At 42.1% G+C, this 24,696-nt stretch overlaps 1 protein-coding gene across 2 annotated transcripts in view; it reads left to right on the top strand.

Moving 5' to 3' along the window:
* The window catches only part of LOC122789471 (microsomal triglyceride transfer protein large subunit-like), a 1,260,333-nt gene that overhangs the window by 735,466 nt on the left and 500,171 nt on the right, over nucleotides 1–24,696 (top strand). For both annotated transcript variants that reach the window (XM_044056964.1, XM_044056965.1), the window contains exon 10: nucleotides 16,996–17,103. In XM_044056964.1, coding sequence (XP_043912899.1) covers nucleotides 16,996–17,103 — 108 coding nt within the window. The remainder of the gene's footprint in view (nucleotides 1–16,995; nucleotides 17,104–24,696) is intronic.

A 24,696-nucleotide genomic window follows, 5' to 3' on the forward strand; every position in this document is an offset into this window, starting at 1 on the left:
TCTTGAATCGACCTCAGAAATTTTACCCACTACGGTGGTTGACTTATCAGACACCATCCCTTGGATGTCTCTACCCCAGCACGTGGTGCTGCTAGGCCTCCAGCTGCCATGTCCATTAAGGCCTTCGCCAGGGCTAAAGCAGCCAAGACTACTAAAACAGTGCCTGTTAAACCCACATCCAGGCCCTCTTCTAGTTCTCAAATGCTTTCTTTGGCAGAAGATTTAATTTCTTTAATTAGAGGATCTCAATCTCACCCAGACAGGGCCTCTCAGCCCCCAGAGAAGAGACCTAGGGCAGAGCCCCCTGAGCCAGTGTCTTCTGATGATTCTGCTGATGAATCAGACATAACTGACCAGCCTGAGGCTCCCTTCTCCAATTTTGAAGATTCTGATGCTGAAGAATCCATTCCAGCTGCTTCCCCACCAGAAGAATTCTCCTTTGGGGAAACCTTGCATGCCATGCGAGAACAGATGTTCTTCGTCTTCCATTGCTGCAGTCCTGACTATTGGGTATAGTCCGCGTCCCTGTCGGCCCGAATACCAGAGTATAGGCTGGCGTCGGGTCAGCATAGACTGAGACTGGCGATGGTACAGGGTACTACGCGCATGACCGACGTCATATCCTCAGTCTTTTTTGCCGCGTCCGCGAATGCAGAGCAGTTTTTAGTAAGTGGTTGGCAAGAAATATTTTTATTTCCAAAACCGGAGTTCCCAGAAGAGGAGTTGAGTTGGCTAAGTTTTCCGGTGCTTTTTTTTTTTTCTTTATTATTTTTTTTGCGGATGTCAGAAAAAGTGAATAACTGTATTTCTTGTGGGAAACAGATACCTCTCAGGGATTATCATACCTTGTGTATACCTTGTTTAGGGCCTGTTGGTTGCAGAGGAGGTTAGACTGTGCCAGGTTAGTGTTTGGGAGAGCGTTGTATAAATATGCCGCCGGGATGCTCTGCTCCGGCTTCCAAGAAGAAAAAAATAAAACAGTGAAGCCTAGGGTTGAGGAACCGGCAGTCCCGGACGTCGGTCTTTTAGACTGCTCAGTGGAGAGGAGGTTTTGCCAGGAGTTTCCATAGAGTCCCAGGCAGAAACTTTACTCTTACAGGATGTGCCTTCTCAGGAGGTAGGCCAGGCTGAGGGGCTTCTCAGGTGACTGTTCTTGTAGTTAGGGCCTCTCCTTCTGTTGCCAAAACTTCTTTCAGAGGTAGGCCTACTTCAGCTTCAGTGGGGCTTCTCCTAGCATTTTCGGTTCTGTTCCCTAAGAAACATATGCTTAAAATGGCAGAAGATTTGATTACTATGATTAGGGGTTCTATGCCCCGCCTGATAGAGAGGCTAGTGGTGGAACCGGAGTTTGATAGTTTTGAACAGTGTTCAGAGGCTTCAGAATCTTCTGTGGAAGATATGCAGGAGTATCCTACTTATTCTGATTCTGATGTGGATGATTCCACCCCCAGCTTCTCCACCTGAGGATTTCTCATTTTCAGAGACTTTGCATTCCATGAGGGAGCACTTTAAATGGGAAGGCCAGGATTACTCTGACTCCAGGAAAAGGGAGTTCTTGTTTTACCCCAGCATAGGCCTTTAGCTATTCCTCCTGTGTTGAATGTGGTGGAAGATGACCCTGACTCTTTGCCTCCTGCTCCTGTTAAGCCTGATAGGTATTATACTCATAAATATTTGTTTAAGAGTGGACCCAGAAACTATTTCTCAAGGGCCTAAGGGTGTAAAGGCTTCTGTGGTTAAAAATCCTGTTCCCACTGATAAAGAGGCAAGGGCTTTGGATAGGTGGGAAAAGAAAGTATATCTTCACTTCTAGCCATGAGAGCTTTGAATTGTGACTTTCACATGCTAAAATATCAGAATTATCTCCTATCACAATTGAAATCTAAGGTGGATGCTTTGGCGGAAGGTATTGAGTGTAAAGAGTTGCTGGATTTGGTTCATGTGTCTGAACAAGTGGGTAAGCATTCTTTGCAATGTGGTTTTGATGCTGTACAGGCCTCCTCGGGGTGGCTGCTACCCCAGTTCTGTTCTTCGCAGGCATGCCTGGTTGAAGGATCAGAATTTAGCTGAGCATGTTAAGACAAGGATTTTGGATGCTCCTTTACAGTCTGATGTGTTGTTTGGTGGAGGACAAAGCTAAGTCTATGCAAACTGTTAAAGATTTTTTGCAGTGCAGCCAGTTTAGTAGAAATTGGCCTGCTAAGGGGTGGACATATCCTGCTTATGATTCTCAGTCTAGTGGTAGGGGCAGGCTCAAGGTTCTTTTAGGCCTAGAACAGGAGTTCACCTGCTCAGACTTCTGGGTGGGGGCAGGGTCAGTCCTTTAAAGTAACAGACCCCAATGACCTGTCTTTTCAGCTGCCAGCAGATTCACGCTTGGCAGCTCCTTTCCTCTCCTTTGGGAGGAAGACTTTTCAAAGAAAACTGGGATTTAATTACTCAAGACAAATGGGTGTTGGATATCATTTACACCACGGTTAGATTTTATTTCCATACAATGCCCCTTTCAAAGGCATGCCAGACGTTCCTCCTCAACAAAGAAAAGAGGCTCACAAGCAAGTTTTACAGTTACTTCACATAGGGCCATCCAGCCAGTCCCTGTATCAGAAAGGGGCCTTTATTCTCGCCTGTTCCTTGTACCAAAGAAGGGAAACACGTGGAGACCAATTTTGGATTTATCTATCCTCAACACTTATCTGGACATTCCCAAGTTCAAGATGTTGAAACAGCTTTTACCTCTGCTGGGCAAAAATCACTGGATGGTAACTTTAGATCTCAAAGAGCTTTACCTCATGTGCCTATATAAGTAAGTTGCAGGAAATATCTGAGGTTTCGAACTGGAAATTCTCATTATCAGTTCTCTGCATTGCCCTTTGGCTTATCTACTTGATAGCTTACTTCAGGCTTCAAGGAATTCAAATCTATCCTTACTTCTGCCTGATTCTGGCTCAAGAAAGGAAGTACTTCTACAGCACCTGGAATATGTTATCGCAGTGCTAAGATGCCTAGGTATTCTGTGAGCGAAATAAAGTCCAGTACCCTCTCAAGACATGTGCTTTCTGGGTGTGAGACTGAATACAGCAGCAGATGGCCTTTTGACTGCAAGGACAGTCCTTCAAGCATTAGGGTTCATGGCATCTTGTATTCTGGTGCTTCCCAATGCAAAACTGCATATGAGGAAGTTACAATATGGTCAAAAAAAATGGACACAGCACTGCCTGGATTTGGACACTGTCATTCAAATAATACCTTGCCTTCAAAAAGAATTCTTGTGGTGGGCTCAGGAATGTGGACTCTCTGGGAGCTCATCTAAATGGAAAGTGGATACAAGACAAGTGGCCTGCCAGACTACAGCATCTACATATCAACATGAAAGAGATGTTAGCAGTCCAGTTTGCATTAATGGCTTTCAAGGAGTTACTTCTTCCAGGGCAGGTGTTGATTCTAACAGACAACACAACTGTCATGTGGTACATCAACAAGCAAGGGGGAACACATTCTTATCCTCTATGCAGCAAAAAAATGATTTTTGGGAGGAGACTGCTAAGCCTGCAAAACTAACTCTTAGGCAAGGTTTCTCTGCCAGCACAGAACTCCTTAGCAGATGTGTTAAGCAGACAAATCATGGATCCCCACGAGGAAACTGGATCTTCATGTATTTCAGAAACTGACAGTGTCATGGGGAACTCCAGACATAGATCTGTTCTTCTCCACTAAACCACCAGCTGCCAAAGTATTGCACAAAGGGGTTTCATCACACGGCTTGGAAAGTGGATGCTCTGTCTTTCAGTTGGAAAAACCTTCATGTGTATGCCTTTCCACCTCTACCTCTTCTTCCACAGGTACTGTTAAAGGTCAGACAAGACAGGCCAAGGATGATTTTGATAGCTCCAGATTGGCCTCGGCAACACTGGTACCCTCTACTGGTAAAGAAGCCTCCATGGCCTTTACCTCTGATTCCTCATCTGTTATCTCAGAAGGAAGGTCATCTGCTCAATGTCAAGCTACACTCTCTTCATCTAACAGCTTGGCATATTCTGTGTTGAAACACAGCAGGTCTCAACTTCCTCAACAAGTTTTAAATGTGATTATGGAAGCTAGAAGACCTAGTACAAGGAAAGTGTATGCAGAAAAATGGAAGAGATTTTTATTTTGGAGTACAGCATTTGGAGATTTCTGAGCCTAATTTGAGTGTGGCTCTTCAATATCTTACTGAATTGTTGGACAAAGGTTTGTCCTTCTCTTCCATAAAGATTCATGCTGCAGCAATTTCAGCTCACTATGATTGTGACCCACCTTTGTTTTCGCATCCTTTGTTCAAGCAGTTTCTTAGAAAGAATATAAGACCCCCATTAGAGCTCCTACTCCTGCTTGGGATCTCAATTTTGTGTTGGAAAAACTTACTCTACAACCTTTTGAGCCTGCAGCTACTGCTGAATTGAAATACTTGTCATGGAAGACTGCTTTTCTGCTGGCTATTACTTCTGCAAGAAGGGTGTCTGAGTTGCAGGCCCTTATGGCAGTAGAGCCCTTTTGATTTTCCATAAGGATAGGGTATCATAATCCTTCTTTTATGCCTAAGGTGGTTTCTAGTGTGGCTTTAAACCAAACTATTCATTTGCCTACGTTTTTTGCAGAACCTCAAAATAAAGGGGAAAAGATTTTGCACACTTTAGATGTACACAGGCAATTATTATTTAAGCAGGACTAAGGATTTTAGGCAGTCTCAGCAGTTGTTTGTTTGCTTTGAGTTCTCAGGGCAAGCCTGTGTCAAAACAAACTATTTCTAGGTGGATTGGCTTTTGCATTGCATTTTGTTATTCATCATGGCAAGGAGATTCCCAGCTGGGATTAGGCCTCATTCCACTGATATTTTGGAAGCAGCTACTTGGAGTTCAGTGCATACTTTCTAAGCATTATCACCTTCCTATCTACTCTAAGTCTAGGGCTGGTTTTGCCACAGCTGTTTTGCAAGGCATGTTGTCAGCTCCTACTTTATAATTTGCCAGCCTCCTTACCTCTGCTTTGGGATTCTAAAGAACATAGTACAGTTTTAATGTAGATGTTCGAGGATTCCATTGCTGCAGTCCTCCTTCCCTCTGTATTTAGGGGTGGTTGTGTAGGTGAGTTTACATGCTTATATTTTTGTATATATTGTTGTATATATTGTACATGTTTTTGGTGCAGGTTTTTGGGACTTGTCTTTTAGGATCTTCTGACATCTGGGGCAAGAAAAGACTGAGATATGACGCCCGGTCATGCGCTCTGGTATTCGGGCCGACTGGGACTGGACTATACAATAGTCAGGACTGCAGCAATGGAATCAACATCTACATTTATGGTAGGTACAAAACTGTACTTTCCAATGGCAGCAACAGGATTTTTCAGACTCCAGAAAAAGACTTAGGACCTTTCTGCACCTCCCACAGCACAGGCCCTTAGCTATACCTCCTGTTCTCTGTGGTGGATGATGCTTTCAATGATGTTTGCTCCGCTCCAGATTCTTTACCCCAGCCCCTGCCAAACCAGACAGATTTTACAGGGTGCCAGATACTCATCACCACCTTTACAAGGCCCCACTTGCAGACCCAGAAACTATATCCCAGGGTCCCAAGGCAGTAGCCGACCACAGCTAAAAATCCTATTCCTTCTGAAAGGGAAGCAAGGTCACTAGACAGATGGGGTAAAAGGTCTACACTTCAGCTACTCTATCAGCTAGAGCTTTAAACTGTCAGTTTCACATGATACAATACCAAGAGTTTATGCTTGATCAGTTAACTAAAAACTAACCACTGATGAATCTCTTGATAAGAAATATGTATTAGAGATGGTAAATAACATACAACAGGTTAGCAACCATTCCTTAAAATGTGGCTATGATGCACTGGAGGCTTCATTTAGATCAGCCATGACAGGCACAGTGATAAGAAGGCATGCATGGCTAAAGGAACAAGCTTTACCGGATCATGTTAAAGCTAAGTTGCTAGATGCTCCTATGGACAAGACAAGTTTGTTTGGTACACCTGCCCAGCAGGTTATGAAGAAAATGGAAGAAAAGGCAAAATCTGTTCAAACTGTTAAAGATTTCTTGCAGGTTCAACCCCCAAGGTTTAGCAGGAACTGGCCTGCCAAAATTGGTCCTTTCCTGACTCCACAAAATTTCAAAGGGCAGGAATAGACGCTCCAGAGGCAGAAACCAATCCAGAGGAGGTGCCTACAGAGGACGACAGTGGCAAGGTAACAGCAGAGGCACAGACACAGCCACTGCCACTACATCAGCACAACCACAGTGACTTATTCCTAATTCCGCCTACCAGGGAACAAATAGCAGCTCCTCTAGGCGGAAAGTTAACCTTATTTTCAAAGAACTGGCACTACATAACAAAAGACAAGTGGATTTTACAAACCATAGATCAAGGTTACCGGTTTCACTTCCACACTTTACCAGTCAAAAGAGGAATGCCAAATCTACCTCCAAATCAAAAAACAGAGGCTCTACCAGATAACGGAGTTAGCAAACATGAGAGCTGTGGAAAGAGTGCCAACAGCAGAACAAGGAAAGGGGTTCTACTCCAGACTATTCCTAGTTCCAAGAAAGGAAAAAGTTGGAGACCAATTCTCGACCTGTCCACCTTAAATACATATATCATTGTCCCAAAATTCAAAATGCTGACCCTACAGCAACTTCTTCCCATGCTGGGCAAGGAGTCTTGGCTGGTAACTCTAGATCTCAAGGAGGCATACCTGCACGTCCCCATTCGACCAATCTGCAGAAGATACCTCAGATTTCTTGCAGGATCAGAGCACTATCAATTCTCAGCATTGCCCTTTGGCTTATCTACTGCCCAGAGTATTCACAAAATGCCTGGCATCAGTAATCGCCCATTGCAGACTACAGGGAATTCAAATTTACCCATACCTGGACGACTGCCTGCTACAAGGGGACAACAAAAGCAAGCTGACAACAGATTTACAAAGGGTCATTTACTTGCTACAAGGACTGGGATACACAGTCAATTTACAAAAGTCAAGGCTGATACCATCCCAAACAAGGACATTCTTGGGCGGAATTGGACACAGTACAACAAATGGCATTCCTGACTACAGAAAAACAAAAAGAACTTCCTCTTTACTTCTTGGCACTAACAAAACTGAACAAGTTAACAGCAAGAAAAGTTCTGCAGGCCTTGGGCTTCATGGCATCATGCATAATCTTGGTCCCATTTGCCAGACTTCATATGAGGAAACTACAGTGGTACCTAAAGAATTTATGGTCCCAACACAGACACAGTCTAGAAACAGAAATCCCACTAATTCCATGCTTAAAACAGGAGTTCCTATGGTGGGCTCAGGCATGCCAGTCAAACCCAGGCCTACCCTTTCGCAGATGTCAACCAAGCCAGACCATCACAACAGACGCTTCAGACCTAGGATGGGGGCCCACATGCTGGACAAATGCGTGCAAGGATTGTGGACACAGGATCAACTTCACCTGCACATCAATCTAAAAGAAATGCTGGCAGTAAAACTGGCAATCCAAAAGTTCAAACCATTTCTCAAAGAGGGCCAGTTGATGATAAGGACAGACAACACCACAGTCATGTGGTACATCAACAAACAGGGAGGCACTCATTCATACCCCTATGCAGAATGACCTTGGAGCTGTGGACCCTGGCACTCAGCTACAACATTCAGTTACAGGCAATATTTGTACCGGGAAAGACAATACTCTAGCAGACATATTAAGCAGAACCACTTCGATACCCACGAATGGAAGCTGCACCCGGACATCTTCAAGACCATCTCAAGAAATGGGGAATGCCACAGATAGACCTATTCGCATCACCTCTCAATCACCAGCTCAAAAAATTCTGCACAAGGACATTCCACCCACTAGCATGGAAAGTGGACTCACTCTCCTTCAACTGGAAAGGCCTAACAGCATATGCATTCCCACCTCTTCCCTTGATACACAAGGTACTACTAAAAATCAAGGAAGAACGCCCAAGGATAATCCTGATAGCTCCAAACTGGCCACGACAACACTGGTACCCACTACTGAAGAGCATGTCTCAGAACAATATGTGGCCAATACCCCTGATGCCTTTGATGTTAACTCAGAACAACTACAGCATCATACATCCAAACCTAAAAACGCTGCAACTGACTGCATGGAACATCACATAGCAGCAGCTAATCCAGAACTTTCCCAAAGAGTTAAAGACATTATTCTTGAAGCACGCAGACCTTCAACAAGAAGGAACTATGCTGGAAAATGGAAAAGGTTTGTCATTTGGAGTACGGAAAGAGGAAAAGATGTGTCAAACATAGATATGCCTAACATTCTGGAGTATCTGGCCGAACTTCTTCATTCAGGCCTGTCCTACTCCTCCATCAAGATACATGCATCAGCTATTTCAGCAGAATACAGCTTTGATCCACCTGTTTTTCGCACCCTTTGCTCAGGCAGTTCCTCAGAGGAATCAAGAATGTAAAACCTCCAAGGAAACCACCATTACCAGCTTGGGATTTAAACTTTGTGCTAGAAAAGTTGACACTATCACCCTTTGAACCAGCAGCAACAGCAGACCTACAACACCTGTCATGGAAAACTGCTTTCCTACTGGCAATTACTTCAGCAAGGAGGGTTTCAGAACTACAGGCCTTAATGGCAGTGCAACCCTTCCTAACCTTCCACCAAGATAGAGTGTCCATGAGGACTAATCCTACATTTATGCCCAAGGTGGTATCCAGAGTGTCTTTAAACCAGGCAATCCACCTACCTACCTTCTTTCCCAACCCACAAAACAGAGGGGAAAGAATACTGCATACCTTGGATGTACATAGACAGCTACGCTACTACTTGGACAGAACAAAAATAGCAGAAAGACTGACCAACTTTTTGTAGCCTATGCAACAGGAAGGGAAGGAAAAGCTATTTCCAAACAGACAATCTCCAAATGGATAGGAAATTGCATACGATACTGTTACTCCTTCCATGGAAAACCAATTCCACAGAACATAAGACCTCATTCTACAAGGGCAACAGCCACTACCACAGCCTTCTTACGAGGAGTGGCAACCAAAGACATTATTGAGGCGGCTACTTGGACCTCCGTGCATACATTTGCCAAGCATTATAATTTGCCTCTATATTCCAGATCCCGAGCAGGGTTTGCCACTGCTGTACTGCAAGGGATCCTAAACACACCATAATCCACTTTTATCCTCCTCCCCTAGTTGGCTATGGTATTCTACCCATTGTTATGACTGCAGATGCATCCATGAAGGACATAGTACAGTTTTGTACCTACCATAAATGTAGATGTCCGAACTGGATAGCATCTGCAGTCAGGATTACCCTCCCTCCTTCCCCTCTGTGGTACTCCTAGGGTGTTTACCCTACTAATAGCTAGCTGTTGGGGGAGTCTGTTATGGTGTATTTGTTTGTATATATGTACATATATGCTTATTGTTGTGTTTACCTCTATCTATTTGGAAACATTGGCATCTATCCAAATTTTTAGCCTGCAAGAGGGCTACTGGCATCTGGGGCAAGAAACACTGAGGAAAATGGCGTCGGCTGATGCTTTTATACCCGAAGACCAACAGAGATGACGTCGGGTGGAGTGCGACATCAGCCGAAGCCGGACCCGGACTTTGGAATCCGGCCGACTGCAGGGCTGCCTGACGACAGGACAACCCATTTGTTATGACTGCAGATGCTATCCAGTTCAGACATCTACATTTATGGTAGGTACAAAACTGTACTTTCTGAGTGCTGTAATGTAATCTAGAGATAACTATGTGCGACAGTGCTGCTCAGCAAGCAAACTGTTTACTCCTTGAGCAGTACAGGACTGTAGAAAATCAGAGGTAGTTTTTATAGGGAAAGTACAACTTCTAGTGATTGCATATATACAGGGCACCACTAACCACTGCTGAGTGAAGCAAATGCGAGCCTTATATAGAAGCAGAAGAAACAAGTTGTAAGCTAGTACGCCCACAGGCCAATCAGATAAGCATACAATAACCATTCCACCAGCAATTCCCAACTCAGAGAGGTGAAATTGTCCCTCTCCTGCCAGAAGAGTGCAGACTTCAACTTTCTTAATGTAAAATTACTGGTTTGGAGCTCAGTTGTTAGGGAACCACAAAAAATAGATGCTAAAAGATAGTGTATTTAGAGTACTTCCACTGCAGAATAGCAGCCCTTGGTGCAGTAGAAAAGTGCAACTTAAAACTCGAAGCAAGTGCAGGAAAAACAATAAATAGCACAGAGTTATTTGAGAATGAAATGAGACAAACAATGCAAGTTCACAATAATACTTAATTTTGTTTGTCTTGCCAAGTATGGCTTCACATGCAAGCAAACTCTTAATAAGCAGCTCTGAATAACTGAACCAAGATTCTCACAAACACAAGACTTATGCAGAAGCAGAAGAAAAGTTTTAAACTAGATATGCCCACTGGTCAATCAGATAAGCACACAATAAGCTTTCCAGCAGCAATTCCCAGCTCAGATAGGTGAAATCAGACCTCTCCCGCTACATGAGTGCAGACTTTGACCTAAAATGACTGGTATGGAGCCTAAGTGTTAGGGAACCACAAAAATAGATGCCTAAAAAGCAGTGAAAACAGTAAGTACAGTGTAATTAGAGTACTACAATCGCAGAACAGCATCTCTTACAACAGTGAAAAATGCAACTTAAAACTCTAAGCAAGTGCTGGAAAAAATAAATAGCACAGAAGTCTTTGAGGATGCAATGAAACAAGCAATACAAGTTGAAAATAATACTTAATTTAAATTTTCGTGCCATGGATGGCTTCAGATTCAAGCAAAATTTCTCAAACTCTCTGGCATCTTTGCCAAATGATGAGCATCTCTGGATAACTAAGCCAAGTCTCTCACAAAAGTGAAGCTTATATACAAAAGTAAAAGCACATTTTAAACTAGGTGTACCCATAGGCCAATCAGGTAAGCACACAATAAGCTTTCCACCAGGAATTACTAGCTCATATAGGTGAAATGCAGACTTTGACCCTCTTAATGTAAAATAACTGGTTTGGAGCCCAAGTGATAGGGAACCACAAAAATAGATGCATTAAAGTACCGATAACAGTAGATACAGTGTATGTAGAGTACTCAAATGTAAAACAGCAGCCCTTATAGCAGTGGAAAAATACTCTAAGCAAGTGCAGGAAAAACAGTAAATAGCACAAAATAGTTGAGAATAAAATGAGAACAAGCAATACAAGTGCAAAATAATACTTAATTTCATTTTTCTAGCCAAGGAGGGCTACAGATGCAAGAAAAGTCTCTCAGAATCTCTGGCAGCAGTGCCAAACAATTAGTAGCTCTGGATAACTGAGCCACGTTAAGAATGAAACCTTGTACCTTGTGCCTGAGAAAGAAACATCTTAAGCATTATACCAATACCTAAGCAGTACATACTGACCGAAGTATAATGCTACTTTTTCTGTCCAGCAAGCAAGACAAGGCAATAAAACACCACACTATCATCTGGCCCTGTGATGTAAAAGGATGGAGTCCTGATTACTGCCAAAGTGACACATGTTTGGTTAGCAAGGCGAGTGCCTTAGGGGACTGGTGGGAGCAGCCAACCTCGGCTCGTCCATCCTACATGCTGGGAGTTGGCCAGGCCTGCTACATTAGCAGCACCTGCTGATGGGTGAGTAATTATTCTATTAAGAGACAAGGAAGGTTTGTGCTGTAGCAGCAGTCAGAGTACCTCTGATTCAGGGAATAAGCATGTCCAGTAACATGCATATGACACTCTGACCAGGCAGCCATTGCGGAATCTGCAAACTGCCTGCTGGTGAGAGGTTAGAACCAAGATGAGACTGTAACTGTACAGGCATCTTGCCTTCTCTATAATGCTTGAGTCTTACCTTAAGGGTTTAATGAATGGGCTGATGAGGCTCCCCAAATGGGAAAAACTATGCCATATGGCTCAATTATAGGTTACAGATTCATAAGCAGGTACTAGGCATGCAATCCAGGAGACCATTAAGAAGTTTATGCCAAATTCCCAGTTGTCCCAAAGTATTGTCTAGTTAACTTGTTCAAGGTCACACAGAGGACAAATAAAGGCTGAGGTAATCAAACCATGTACCACTGAGAAATCGCTTATTAATAGCTCATAGCCTTAATCCTTTGCACCAACGTCCCAGTATGGAAGGAACAAATGAGTCATGAGCTGCAGAACAGGGAGCCACTGGGTGAGACCCATGGGTGAAAAAGACACTATCCACGTTAGGCGACACACAAGCATGACCAGGTGACAGTTCGTTGTGGCAAGACACAGCTGTATGGAATATGCTGGTGTGCTACCATTTTGCAGTATACTGTGTGTCACCAATACATTCCCCCTATTGAGAAATGCTGGTGTGTGTGTGTGTGTGTGTGTGTGTGTGTGTGTGTGTGTGTGTGTGTGTGTGTGTGTGTGTGTGTGTGTGTGTGTGTGTGTGTGTGTGTGCATGTGTTTATGTGCATGCGCGCATGTGTGTGATTATATAATGATTTGTTGTCATGTTATTTGGTCGAGAGACTAATATGAGACATCGACAACACAGTACATTGAAAAAGGAAACATTTCATTTTCAGATGCACTACCCAAAACCTTATCACATTCAGCTCAAATTTGTCTGAATCTTGCTAGTGTTATGTGAAGGTTAGGGTTAGCAGACATTACTAAGGTGGGCAGGGGGCTGTGTACTGAAGCATCAATCCGACACTTGCCAAAAATAAACTTTGAGCTAAATGTTTTAACAGTTCATTATAAAACTTGCTGTTATGCTTTTAAAATATCCTACTTTAGAGGCTATGCTCTCATAACCATATTATCTGTGTATTGCAATGCTGGATTTGATATACCAAAGATTAAGGTGAATACTCTGAGATAACACCACACACACACACACACACACACACACACACACACACACACACACACACACACACACACACACAGTCTAAATAAATTAATATACAGCCAGACAGCAGAAGGAGTAGTGTGGATATTGTGATCTAACCACACATTTTTGCTAATTATCTTTCCATAATTCCTAGATAATATCAACTCGTAATGTATTTGATTGCATGACCATTTATTTATTTACATGCTTATTTTCTACCAGTTTATTGTTGGGTTAATTTTGTACCATTATTTTAAATTTTGGTTATCTGTTTTCTGATCCACAGAGCAGAAGCAATGAACCATTTATAGGTTCATAGGTAGGTACTAGGCTATCAGCCCTGGGGGCTATACAAGCCCAGCCAAAAAGGTACCCTGGCTTTTGCCACCCAGAAAAATTATTTTCCTGTGCCACTGTCGAGCAGAGCCACACATGTGATCCCAGGGGTGAATTTCCTATTTCCCATCCAATCATGAAGATTTTTCTTGAAGAGTGCTAATGAGGAGCTTTGTTTGATATAGATAGGTAGTTTATTCCAGAGTATGGGAAGTCTCTGGGACAGGAATCTATCCCTCCGGCATGTTCTGTTTATTGTGGTGACAAGGTTTAGGTCCCTAGAGCGTGTAGCTCGGAGGTAAGTGGAGCATGTCCAACAGCTCTGGGTTTGACATAGCTTTGTACGTTAGGCAGAGATCACCTCTGAGTAGGCGATATGCGACGGAGTAAAGCTGGAGTTTTTTGAGACTGTCTGCATAGGGCATCTGTTTGAGGCTGGTAATCCTCTTTGTGAGGTATTTCTGCGGCCTTTCCAGTTGTTGTAGATATCTTGTGAGGTTCATACCAAAAGGGGCGTTGTACTCTATAATGGGTCTAATGATTGATGAGTAGACGGGAACAATGACCTCTTTTTTCTGGATGAGAAACCTTTTGTGATGAGATGTGTCATGTAGAAGGATTTCCTGACTACTGTGGCAATGTGATTATCAAAGGAAAGACTACTGTCCACCTGTGTCCCAAGGTTCTTATCACACTTTCAGTGTTAAGTATACTACCGCCTATGTTGTAGTTCATGGATACAGAGTTTTTACCAAAGGGGATGACAGTGCACTTTTTGGCATTGAGCTTGAGGCCATGGCTTTGACACCAGGCATCTGTCTCAGTGAGGCCCTTTTGTAGGAAGTCCACATCGTTAGGAATTTCGATTATGGCTCCTAGTTTGCAGTCATCTACGAACTTCGTTAGCCAAAGACCTTCTGTGTTAACCTATACTTCAGAGAAGTAGATACCAAACAGGAGATGACCCAGGACTGAACCCTGTGGTACTCCACTTGTCACTGGTCTGAAGTCGGATTTGGAGTCTGCTACTTTCACAGTGTGGGTTCTGTTAGTGAGCCAGTTGGCAACCCATCTTGTGAAATAGGGATTTATACCTAATTTAGTGAGTTTATCTATAATTCCAGAGTGGGGGATGGTGTTGAAAGCCTTGGCAAGATCTAGATAGGCTGTGTGAACCACCTTACCCTTGTCTACGGCTTTGGTGACTGCTTCAAAGAAGTCCATCAGGTTTAGGAGACATGATCTGCCTTTTACAAACCCGAACTGGGTGGGGTCCAGAGTTTGGAGATTGCCAATGTCTTTGTTTATAAGTTCCATGATGATACGTTCCATGGCCTTGCAGACCAGGCTTGTTAGGCTAATGGGGCGGTAGTTCCCGGGATCCGTGGTGGCTCCCCCCTTGTGGAGTGGGATAACCGTGCTGTGCGCCATTCAGCAGGCACAAAGCCTGAGGTGAGGCTATGATTGAACATGGTACTTAGGTGGGGTGCCAGTTCATTCTGTAGTTCATGTAGAACACAGCCTGGGATGTTCCCATAATTACAGGAACTTTGCAGTCTTCCAGTATAGAGATGGGCTCTTTAGGGGTTGAGAGGGGGGTAAAGTTAGCACTGAACCTGTCTGCCAGGATGTTGGCAATATCAAGTTGGGTCTGTATATTTAGTGCCATTGTGCTGTAACTCGGAGCAGATCTGAGTGTTGCCATTGAGATTCTTGACATAGCTATACAATGCTTTGTGGTTGTCTTTAGAATCAGTGGCGATTTTACTTTCGTAACTAGCTTTGGAGGATTTTATCAGGGATCGCAGCTTCTTACTGAGGCTGACCAGGGAGCTCCTCCACTCGTGGGATTTTGCTCTCTTTTGCAACAGTTTCTTCCTTCTGTTGTACAGTTTGTTTATGGCAGGGGACCACCAGATTGGCTTCCTTTTTTTGGAGGATAGCGTCTTGGTTCTGTTTGAGATAGCACGATCCATGCACTCATGTAAGTGCTTATAAAGTGCAATTGTGTAGGATTCAGTAGTCGTAACTGTATTGTCCATCTGCATGGGTGTCATGAAGTTCACCACTTCTGTCTTAAGAAGCATGAAGTTGGCTTTGGAGACATTTTTTTCCATGGTTTCCTTAATGGGGGATGGGGGCAGGATGTGGATATCTAGGGTAATTAGCTTATGGTCGGATCGGACCAATGAGGTGTTGACACCGGTCATTCATGCTGGTAATGACTAGATCTAGGGTATTGTTGCCCCTGGTGGGGGTGTGGATAAGTTGATCCAGGGCATTAGAGTTTATGAATTCCAGAAAGCGTTGAGCGAAGGAGTTGGTACATGAGTAGTTTTCCCAGTTAATGGTGGGGTAGTTAAAATTTATGAATAAGAAAGTTGATAAGAGAGCCCTTTAAATGACCAGGTCCCATAGGCAGTAGTAAGTGATTGGATACCTTAGGTAGAAGAAGTGCCCCATATTAAATGTGCAGTTGTTATCACTTCCTCAAAACATTGTCACTGGTCCTCTAGGCTCAGAGAGATATTATATTACAGTACTAGGATTAATATAAGTATTAATATAGAATAAGTATTTGCATGTATCTTCGCATTGGTATAAGCCCCCTCCTTCCCATTTTACACATGGTGTCAAGGTGTCACATCAGCAGACATTGTCCTTGCTGTCGAATGGCCAGCCCTGAAGCAGTTGTTCTTCCGTATCACATCATCATTTTGCGTTATATGTTCTTACTCTCCATCTTCTCAGTCTATCCAAGCTCATGTCACACAAATGGCAACAGCTTGTACATTACAAGCTAGAGTACATACTTACTCTAAACACATGTACGAGCACATAAAAAATAAATGTTTGCAATATTGTAAGCCCCCTATCCATGTGCATCCCCATGTGGGAGGATGCTATCCCCATTCCCCTGTTTATTAGTCTAATTCAGATGTCTGCATCTCGGAGAGAGTCATCAGTAACAGACAGTGTAAAACTTCTCACATTTTCTCTGGGAGGCTGCAAGTTCTGACCACACACTGAGCATTAACATGGGAACACTATGATCTGTCTTATATGTGTATCAGGGAACAGAGTTTTAAGCAAATTCAAGTTTGAGCTGTTATGTTTGCAACACTGACATGATCCGAGCACTTGAACATAAATCAGTTTGTGTAATATAGGTTGCAGTGAAGCTTGGAGGCTCAGAAAATGTGGATGAGATATACTGGATAGGTAACTGTTTAGCTGTGCAGTCCTTCTTGACTGCATTTGTAGTTACACTGTGCTGCCCTTCAGTTCCAATACAGAATATTTGTCATTTTATAAAAGTGTTTGTCTGTTTCCTTCTTTTTTTATTGACAGTTTCATATGTTGCTTATGTGGTTGGGGTTAAGAATAAATAATAAATTGACAGTACATTGTTTTATCACTTCAGAGGTTAAAAGTCAAATTCTCTGCCATCAACATTTGAATTAAAGGTAAAACTACAGTTACGTTATTGAAATGTAATGTACTTTTTAAAAATCTTTTATGGCAGTGCATTAAACTTTAATTTCTTCTGTCACAAAACAGCTTACTGTCTGTTAGAATATCTTTTAAATTCGAGAGCCAATCTGGCTACTAACTGAAATGCAAGTTATATTAATGTAAATCTGATTACGTTTCAAGGTTCTGGTCGGTAGAAGCGTAGAGTAATATGTCTTTCACATGTACTTCTCCTTTTGCCCGCAGAGGAAACTACAGGGAGGAATCGCTGATTCAGACATAGAGGATTCAGCACTGATTGTGACAGGCGCACTAATTGGCAAACTGTGCCGGATCAAACTTTGCACATCAAAGGTCTGACATTTCCTTTTTTTTTGGAATACTTATTATTCTAGTAATCGACATATCCTTATCAAAGAAGCAGTAATCTTCTTCCCTGTAAGTTATTATTGTATTGTAACATACTGTGGCTTTGAAATTAAACAGATCATACCGTGTAATTAGATATCTGAATGACAGAGTTCAAACCCCATGAGCTGTAAAAGAGTTCAGTAAGCCTTTTACATGTTTAAGTTTTCAGTTATTTCTTCCTAACTCATCCAGTAAGAAAAGTTTCAGTGATTCAGTCATAAGCATTCTCCTTTTTGAAAGTATTTTTATCATCATTTTTTGCCAAAGGGCACCTTATAGACATTTAAAATCAGTCTGCTTAATGTACCAAAAGCAAGACAACCTTTTATCACTTCCCCGTGTTTCCCTTTCATCATTTCCTCTTTTCCTTTTTGGATGGTCTGATAAATTGAAAGTTCCTACATGCTTTTAATTCATTGTTTTAAAAGCTGCTGTAGCTAATTAGTCCTTTAATGTAAGAAGGAAAAAAATAGCAGTATGTGTTTAGACAGCATTCTCGCACACAAATGTATTTTATTAATGGTATGACCTGGACAGAATGAGATGAGTGTAATGTAATAAGTCTGAAGGGTGATAATTATACAGTATTGTGTAGTAATAATTCAGCATATTCATCATCATCTTCTTTCAGCTGCTCCCGTTATGGGTCGCCACAGCGGATAACCTGTTTCCATTTCTTCCTGTCCTCTGCATCTTGCTCTGTCACACCAACCACCTGCATGTCCTCTCTCACCACATCCATAAAACTTATCTTAGGCCTTCCTCTTTTCCTGTTACCTGGTAGCTTCATCCTTATCATCTTTTTCCCAATATACTCCGCATCCCTTCTCAGCACATGTCCAAACCAATGTAATCTTGCCTGTCTGGCTTTGTCTCCAAACCTTCCAACCTGGGCTGACCCTCTACTATACTTATTCCTAATCCTGTCCACCCTCGTCACACCCAGTGCAAATCTTAACATCTTTAACTCTTCCACATCCAGCTCAACCTCCTGCCTTTTTTTCAATGCCACTGTCTCCAACCCATATAACATAGCTGGTCTCACTACCCTCTTGTAGACCTTCCCTTTCACTCTTACAGGTACTCGTCTGTCACAAATCACTCCTGACACTCTTCTCCACCCACTCCATCCTGCCTGTACTCTCTTCTTCACCTCTCTTCCACACTCACTGTTACTCTGCACTATTGACCCCAAGTATTTAAATTCATCCACCTTCACCACCTCTACTCCTTGCATCCTAACCATTCCTCTATCCTCCCTCTCATTCACACACATATATTCTGTCTTAGTCCTGCTGACCTTCATTCCTCTTCTCTCTAGAGCATATCTCCATCTCTCCAGGGTCTCCTCCACCTGTTCCCTACTCTGACTACAGATCACAATGTCATCTGCAAACATCATAGACCATGGGACTCCTGTCTGATCTCGTCTGTCAACCTGTCCATCACCATTGCAAATAAGAAAGGGCTCAGAGCTGATCCTTGATGTAACCCCACCTCCACCTTAAACGCATCCGTCACTCCCACCACAGACCTCACCGCTGTCACACTACCCTCGTACATATCCTGTACCACTCTTATATACTTCTCTGACACTCCTGACTTCCTCATACAATACCACAACTTCTCTCTAGACACCCTGTCATATGCTTTCTCCAAGTCTACAAAAACACAATGCAACTCCTTCTGACATTCTCTGTACTTCTCCATCAACACTCTCAGAGCAAACATCGCATATGTAGTGCTCTTTCCCAGCATGAAACCATGCTGCTGTTCACTAATCATCACATCCCTTCTTAACCTACTTTCCACTACTCTTTCCCATAACTTCATGCTGTGACTGATCAGTTGAATCCCTCTGTAGTTACTACAGCTCTGCACATCACCCTTATTCTTAAAAATCGGTACCAAAACACTTTTTCTCCATTCCTCAGGCATCCTCTCACTTTCCAAGATTTCATTAAACAATCTGGTTAAACTGATGATGGAAGATACATAATAAGAACTGTCTCATGCTTACCCTGAGGTTTGCACTAGTATGCCATTGTTAAACTGTCCATAGGGGCACTTGTTTTAACCAGTAAAGCATGCACTGATTGCTGATCTAAAAGGCTGAGTATCAGGACTATTTTTTTAGTATGAGGGAAGGAAAGCCCACTTCCCTATTTCAGGAACAGTTGCTGAAAAAAGCTTTTTCTGTGATACTGGTGGTAAAGTTGGGAAAGTTTAGCTGAATTGTGCCACAATTTTGTGATCGGGATAAGTAAGCAGTTTAGTGAAACAAGGTGGGAAAGGATAATAAATAAGATATATTAGTTTCTATGTAAATGTGGCAAATTGGGGTGGTGCATTATAGAAGAACGGTTTACTTTACTCAGTAAAATCCAGTAATGCTCTGTTCTGCTTCAAAATAAAGCAAATGTATACATCTTCTTGAGAGTAACTTACAATGCATGAATCAACCATTGAGGACCCTCCTTATTGGATTTTAAGATTGGCTAGTTTCATCCTCACAACCAATTGGCACTTAACACTCTGTTTTATTATATGACATGACATCATATTATATAAGACATGACATCTCATGATGCCTACATACAAGCACTCATCTCCAGCGACCACTTTTTCTTTTTTGACATATGTATAGTTTGGAAATTGACCATTGTTCTCATTAGTAAAAGTTCTTTTATTTGTAAGTTTTGTGCTTAGATTTTGGTGATTGTCTATACTCATTCATATCATACAGTTGATGGTGGAATGAGACTCATCAGGGAGAGATGGGAAGGCCCTTCTCAAAGTGTGATAGGTATGCTAGAGTTTTTTCATCTGTGCTTCATTTGGAGAACTGGCTGGGGTCTAGCTGTCCTTGGATGTTAGTCTGTCTTTGTATAGCCTGTTAGTTTTCCCAAGGGTAATCATCACAACTACTTTTCTTGTCCAATTTTAAGTCACTAAGCCTCCTTCCTGCTCAGTCTGCCCACTCATTTTCCCTACAGGCAAGATTGCTACAGCCCATTTGCCCCTTCTAGAGGCAAAGGATGAGCAACAGGTGTGGCGCCTGGTATCATTATCCTTCTTAGGGAGCCATGATTTTCATCTGTATAGCTCTGATTGGTCCACTGTGCATGACCGGTACTTTCCATGGTATTGTTGTTTAATCAGTATATACTCCAGTATTCACAAGAGACATTCCATCAGTAGCTCTAACCTCCTGAAGGCAGAACGCCTCCTGCTATCCCTAGTCATCAGGGATTCTACACAGTCTCCACCCTGGATGTGTGGCCCTTATACCCCTCCCCAGAAAGAAGTGAGTAGGGTATGCATTATCATTCTACGTTTTCCCTAGCCATTGACTCCAGCATACAGGTTGCTAATTCAGGCCAGTTTGTGTGGGTCACAGGCAGGGCTTTATAATTGCATGCCATTGGGATTGGCTTAACTAATGAAGACTTTATTGTATTCCAAGCCATTTTTAAAAGTTGTCAAGATGCCTGAGAGAAATGAGCCCATGTATCTCAGTCTGGCAACTCTATCTTGAGCCAACTGCACCATCTATCCCCCCCCCCCCCAGTTGGCTGGTATATAATTTGGTCTTTCTAAGGGAGCATTCTCCTGAGTCACCATGTCATAGATCAAGAGTTCTTTTTTTTTGGGGGGGGGGGGGCTAAGATTTTAATGTGTGAGGACTTTCCCTCATGTCAAGCATGACTGCTTATTTTTTTCTAAAAGCTCTGTCAATGTGTAAGCCTGTGCCAGCATTCCTAGCCCAGATATCTGAAATCACGCTCTTAATCAATTTGTATTGGAGCTTGATTTATGAGTATGGGATTTCACCTTTTTGAATTCAAGTGGAAGGCATGATGGAGGCCTGGTACTTCCTCTGTGCCATCACTGGGTAATACTTGCTCACAAGCAGGCCCCAGTTTGTCTTGTGTGAGCCCTTCAGTGATTTTTTTTGTTCAGACTTGCTGGAAGACAGTGTCCTCCATGGGAGTTTGTCATTGGAGATAACCTTGCTTTTGAAATGAATGATTTTGAGCCTTTCAAGACCCATAAGACTCTTTATAGATGTATTCCTTCCCTTGGGAACTCCCTTTAGCTTGTGATGTCTTCTGTTTTTTGCCATTGTCCCCTTATCTCCCCTGGAATCCTCTTAAAATTCAGAGCCATAGGGCCATACACTCCATCCTGAAAGAGTCAACCTTTGTATATGTTATCTGGAAGCATGGAATCATCTTTAGTCTTCATCTTCTTTGACCCCTGTGAAGGTCAGTGCTAAGTACTACCCTTTGGATGATTTAATATCTAAGCATTCCATGGTTGACCTCTGTACAATCTTGATGGGTAACCAGCGGCTGAAGTCACCAGAGTGTAAACCCCAGTAATACAAGTTAAAATAAGCATATATTACAAGTGAGGGAATGTCCTGTCCTGATGGACTAGCTAAAGAACAGAAGACTTGGGGTGCTCATTAGGAGTGTAGTGTCACTGTAGATGAGGCTTATTTTAGGGCTGGTTTGGGTTTTTTATAACTGTCTTTACTGTCTAGTAACTGAAACCAGTAACTGATTTATAATTTCCCTTGCTTGGGATCAGATTTTTTTAACAGCAGATGTCCTCTCAAGAGAGGTTAGCCTATGTCCTTGTAATCTCTTTGAACTAGCCAGGCTCCGCTAATTTTAACTTTTTGTGTAAAATGTAATGGAAGAATATTTTATTCAGCATTAGGTCTGTGTAATATTTATTTATTAGTGCTTGTACATTTTAAAATTAAGTTTCATTGAATTTCAGAAGTCTTGCAATAATGTTTATATGTTCCTTAGACTATTTTATGTAACTGTCTAGGTATTGTCTTTAGATTTTTGTGGTCATTAACCTCGGGTGTGCCTGAAACTGGTCAATATGCCTCAGTGCCCAGTCAACAAATGAATAAATACATGCTAAGCCATCTAGAAACTGGGATGGAGTGGAGGAAAAGGTGCATTCCTTTGTCATTTTGAGTATAGATCTGTCAGCATGCACCTCATCAGTTTAAATGCCAGATGCTCATTCTCATTGCTGCAGTAGCCTTTAGTTTATATGGGTTGTCTTCTGCCTAGGAAACAACAACTGGCCAGCTTCAAGAGCTGTACCACCCACCCCCACATCTTCACTCTTAACTGTTGATTGGCTAATCCCAAGAAAGAAAATCAGCAGTCGGAGTGAAGATTTCTTCATTACTTTCTTGCCGTCTTGAGAAGAAGCTTCTCTGGGGCTTCACAGGAGCAGCATCATCTAAGACCTTCATTTCTGGCAGATAAGACCCATTAGGGCAAGCCACCACACACAAATGATGGCCCTTTCAAGAAAAACGTTATACATTTTTATTTTTTAACTAAATGTGTCATTTCTACTTTAAGAAACCTGACACAATATCTGAAGTTTCCTGTCAAGCATCACTATTTTTTGCTAGAGGTGTTGATTAATGTATTTGGGATTACTTTTGTGAGAAATTATATACTGTGCAACCACTGAATTGTTTCGGGACAGAAACGTTTACAAAAGAAAAGGCAGGAATGTATGTGTCAATGTAATGCTTATGCTTTTCCCACCATATTGTTTTCTGTCAGTGCATTTACAAGTCTTTGAAAAGTACTTACATGGAAATTATGTATTTCTTATATATTTTTAAGATAAAGGGATAGTGAAAATGTTGGAGTCTAAGTTTGCTACTTGTGAACATTTAGTGACAGCTTCTGACTGACTTGCTTCGGCTGCAGTTACTGCTTTTAGTGCGTCTTCACCGGTTACAGCATGGATAATTACACTGGTCCAGCTCATTCTTCTGCCGCTGTAGCTAGAAAGAAAAAATCACTTACCAAGGAGCACTTGCCATTATTATGGACTCAGTGACACCCCAACCAACTGTAAGTGACCCTGCAGTGATCACCGGTTATTCCTCAGACCACTCAATTACCTCTCCAGCTTCTTTTTTTCTAGTCCTTTTGGCCAGCATGAATTTGGGGGGGGGGCTCATCCATATCCTCTTTGGCTATTTCGATTTCCAATATGCACATGGGAGAACTGTCCGCGAGACACTCCAGGAGATCATTTTCAGGGTAACTGGGCAGAAGACCATTAGACTGAACAAATATTAGTCCTTTTGTATTGGAACTCCTGTTAAGAAAAAAACAAAAAAAATTAAACACTGTTCCTCTGAAGAAATAATTACTGTTAAAAAGAATGAGTCCCTTACCTTTGCTAGGCATACATTATTGGCAATAAATCTAGGTTCTCAAACAATGTGATAAAGGAGGGAAATTGATTCAGAGAGTTTCTGAGATCTTTCATATACTCAGATACAAATCTTATAGCCCCCCTTCAAAAAACAGCCAAATAAATAAAACCAGTCTTTTCCTGGCAAACAAAGTACAAAAAAGAGGGGTCTTTTTAGAAAAATAGATCGGTAGTACAAAATGACTATGCCAACTTTCTTTACCCTCTACCATCTTCCCTGTCCTCCAGTCAGTATCTCTACAAATCTGTCCCTCAAATTAGTCCTTAGCATTCCCTTTGGCAAAAGATTGTTTCAGATTCTTGGGTGCTAAAAGTGGTGCAGGTAGGTTACATATGGCACTAGATGCAAAAACCACTTTCCAAGGAAATACCTCGACACTCTCCAAACCAAACAGAATATTTTCCTCAGGTTCTTTAGCCTTTACACATTTAGGAATCATAGAACAATTGCCCATAAGACAAACTGGCAATGGTTTCTATTCCAGAATGTTTCTAGTACCAAAGAAAGAGGCCTCTTGGAGACAAGTACTAGAGCTTCCATTTCTAAATCTGAATGTGAAAGATTTTGCCCTTACAGAACTTTTTACCCCTCATTATTCCCCTGCGTTACTTGCTAAGTCTAGCCAGGAAGGTTACAGGTTATCTGTTTCTGGGTCACATTATCAGTTCTCTGCATTACTTTTAGTTTTTTTCTACAGCTCTAAGAATATTCATGAAATGCCTAGCTCCATTCATAGCTTATTGCCTTCTAAATGTCATTCACATTTTCCTTATTTAGATAACTTGCTTATGTTTGATGGGTCTTTATCCAAATGTCAAGAGCCATTAATTTGGGGTATGTCTCTTGACCACTCTGGGCTTCCACATAAACATTTCAAATTCCACCTTGACTCTGTCTCACATGATTGTGGTTCTGAGATACCTTCTACATACTCAAAAGAATGTGAATTTTTATCTGGAATATTTCCTGAGCTTCTCCAGTCAGTCTCAGATTTCTGCAAGATAATTCCTCATGATAATAGGGTTTATGGCTTCTATGATTCTTATGATTCCTTTTGCCAGGTTGCACATGAGAAAGATGAATGGTCTCTAAAAATCACATAGTCCCAGCATTTGCATTCTCTGGGGTATCAAATTCCAGGACTGATCTTTACAAAGAGGGAAGTGCATGGTACAGACAACAAATAAGTTCAGCCCAGGTCTCCCCTTCTCTCCTCAAACCCCAAACTAATCTGTCATAATAGCCATATCAGATTTTGC

Source organism: Protopterus annectens, chromosome 14.part0, assembly GCF_019279795.1.
Source record: "Protopterus annectens isolate FY-2018-M chromosome 14.part0, PAN1.0, whole genome shotgun sequence".
Lineage (NCBI taxonomy): Eukaryota > Metazoa > Chordata > Ceratodontiformes > Protopteridae > Protopterus > Protopterus annectens.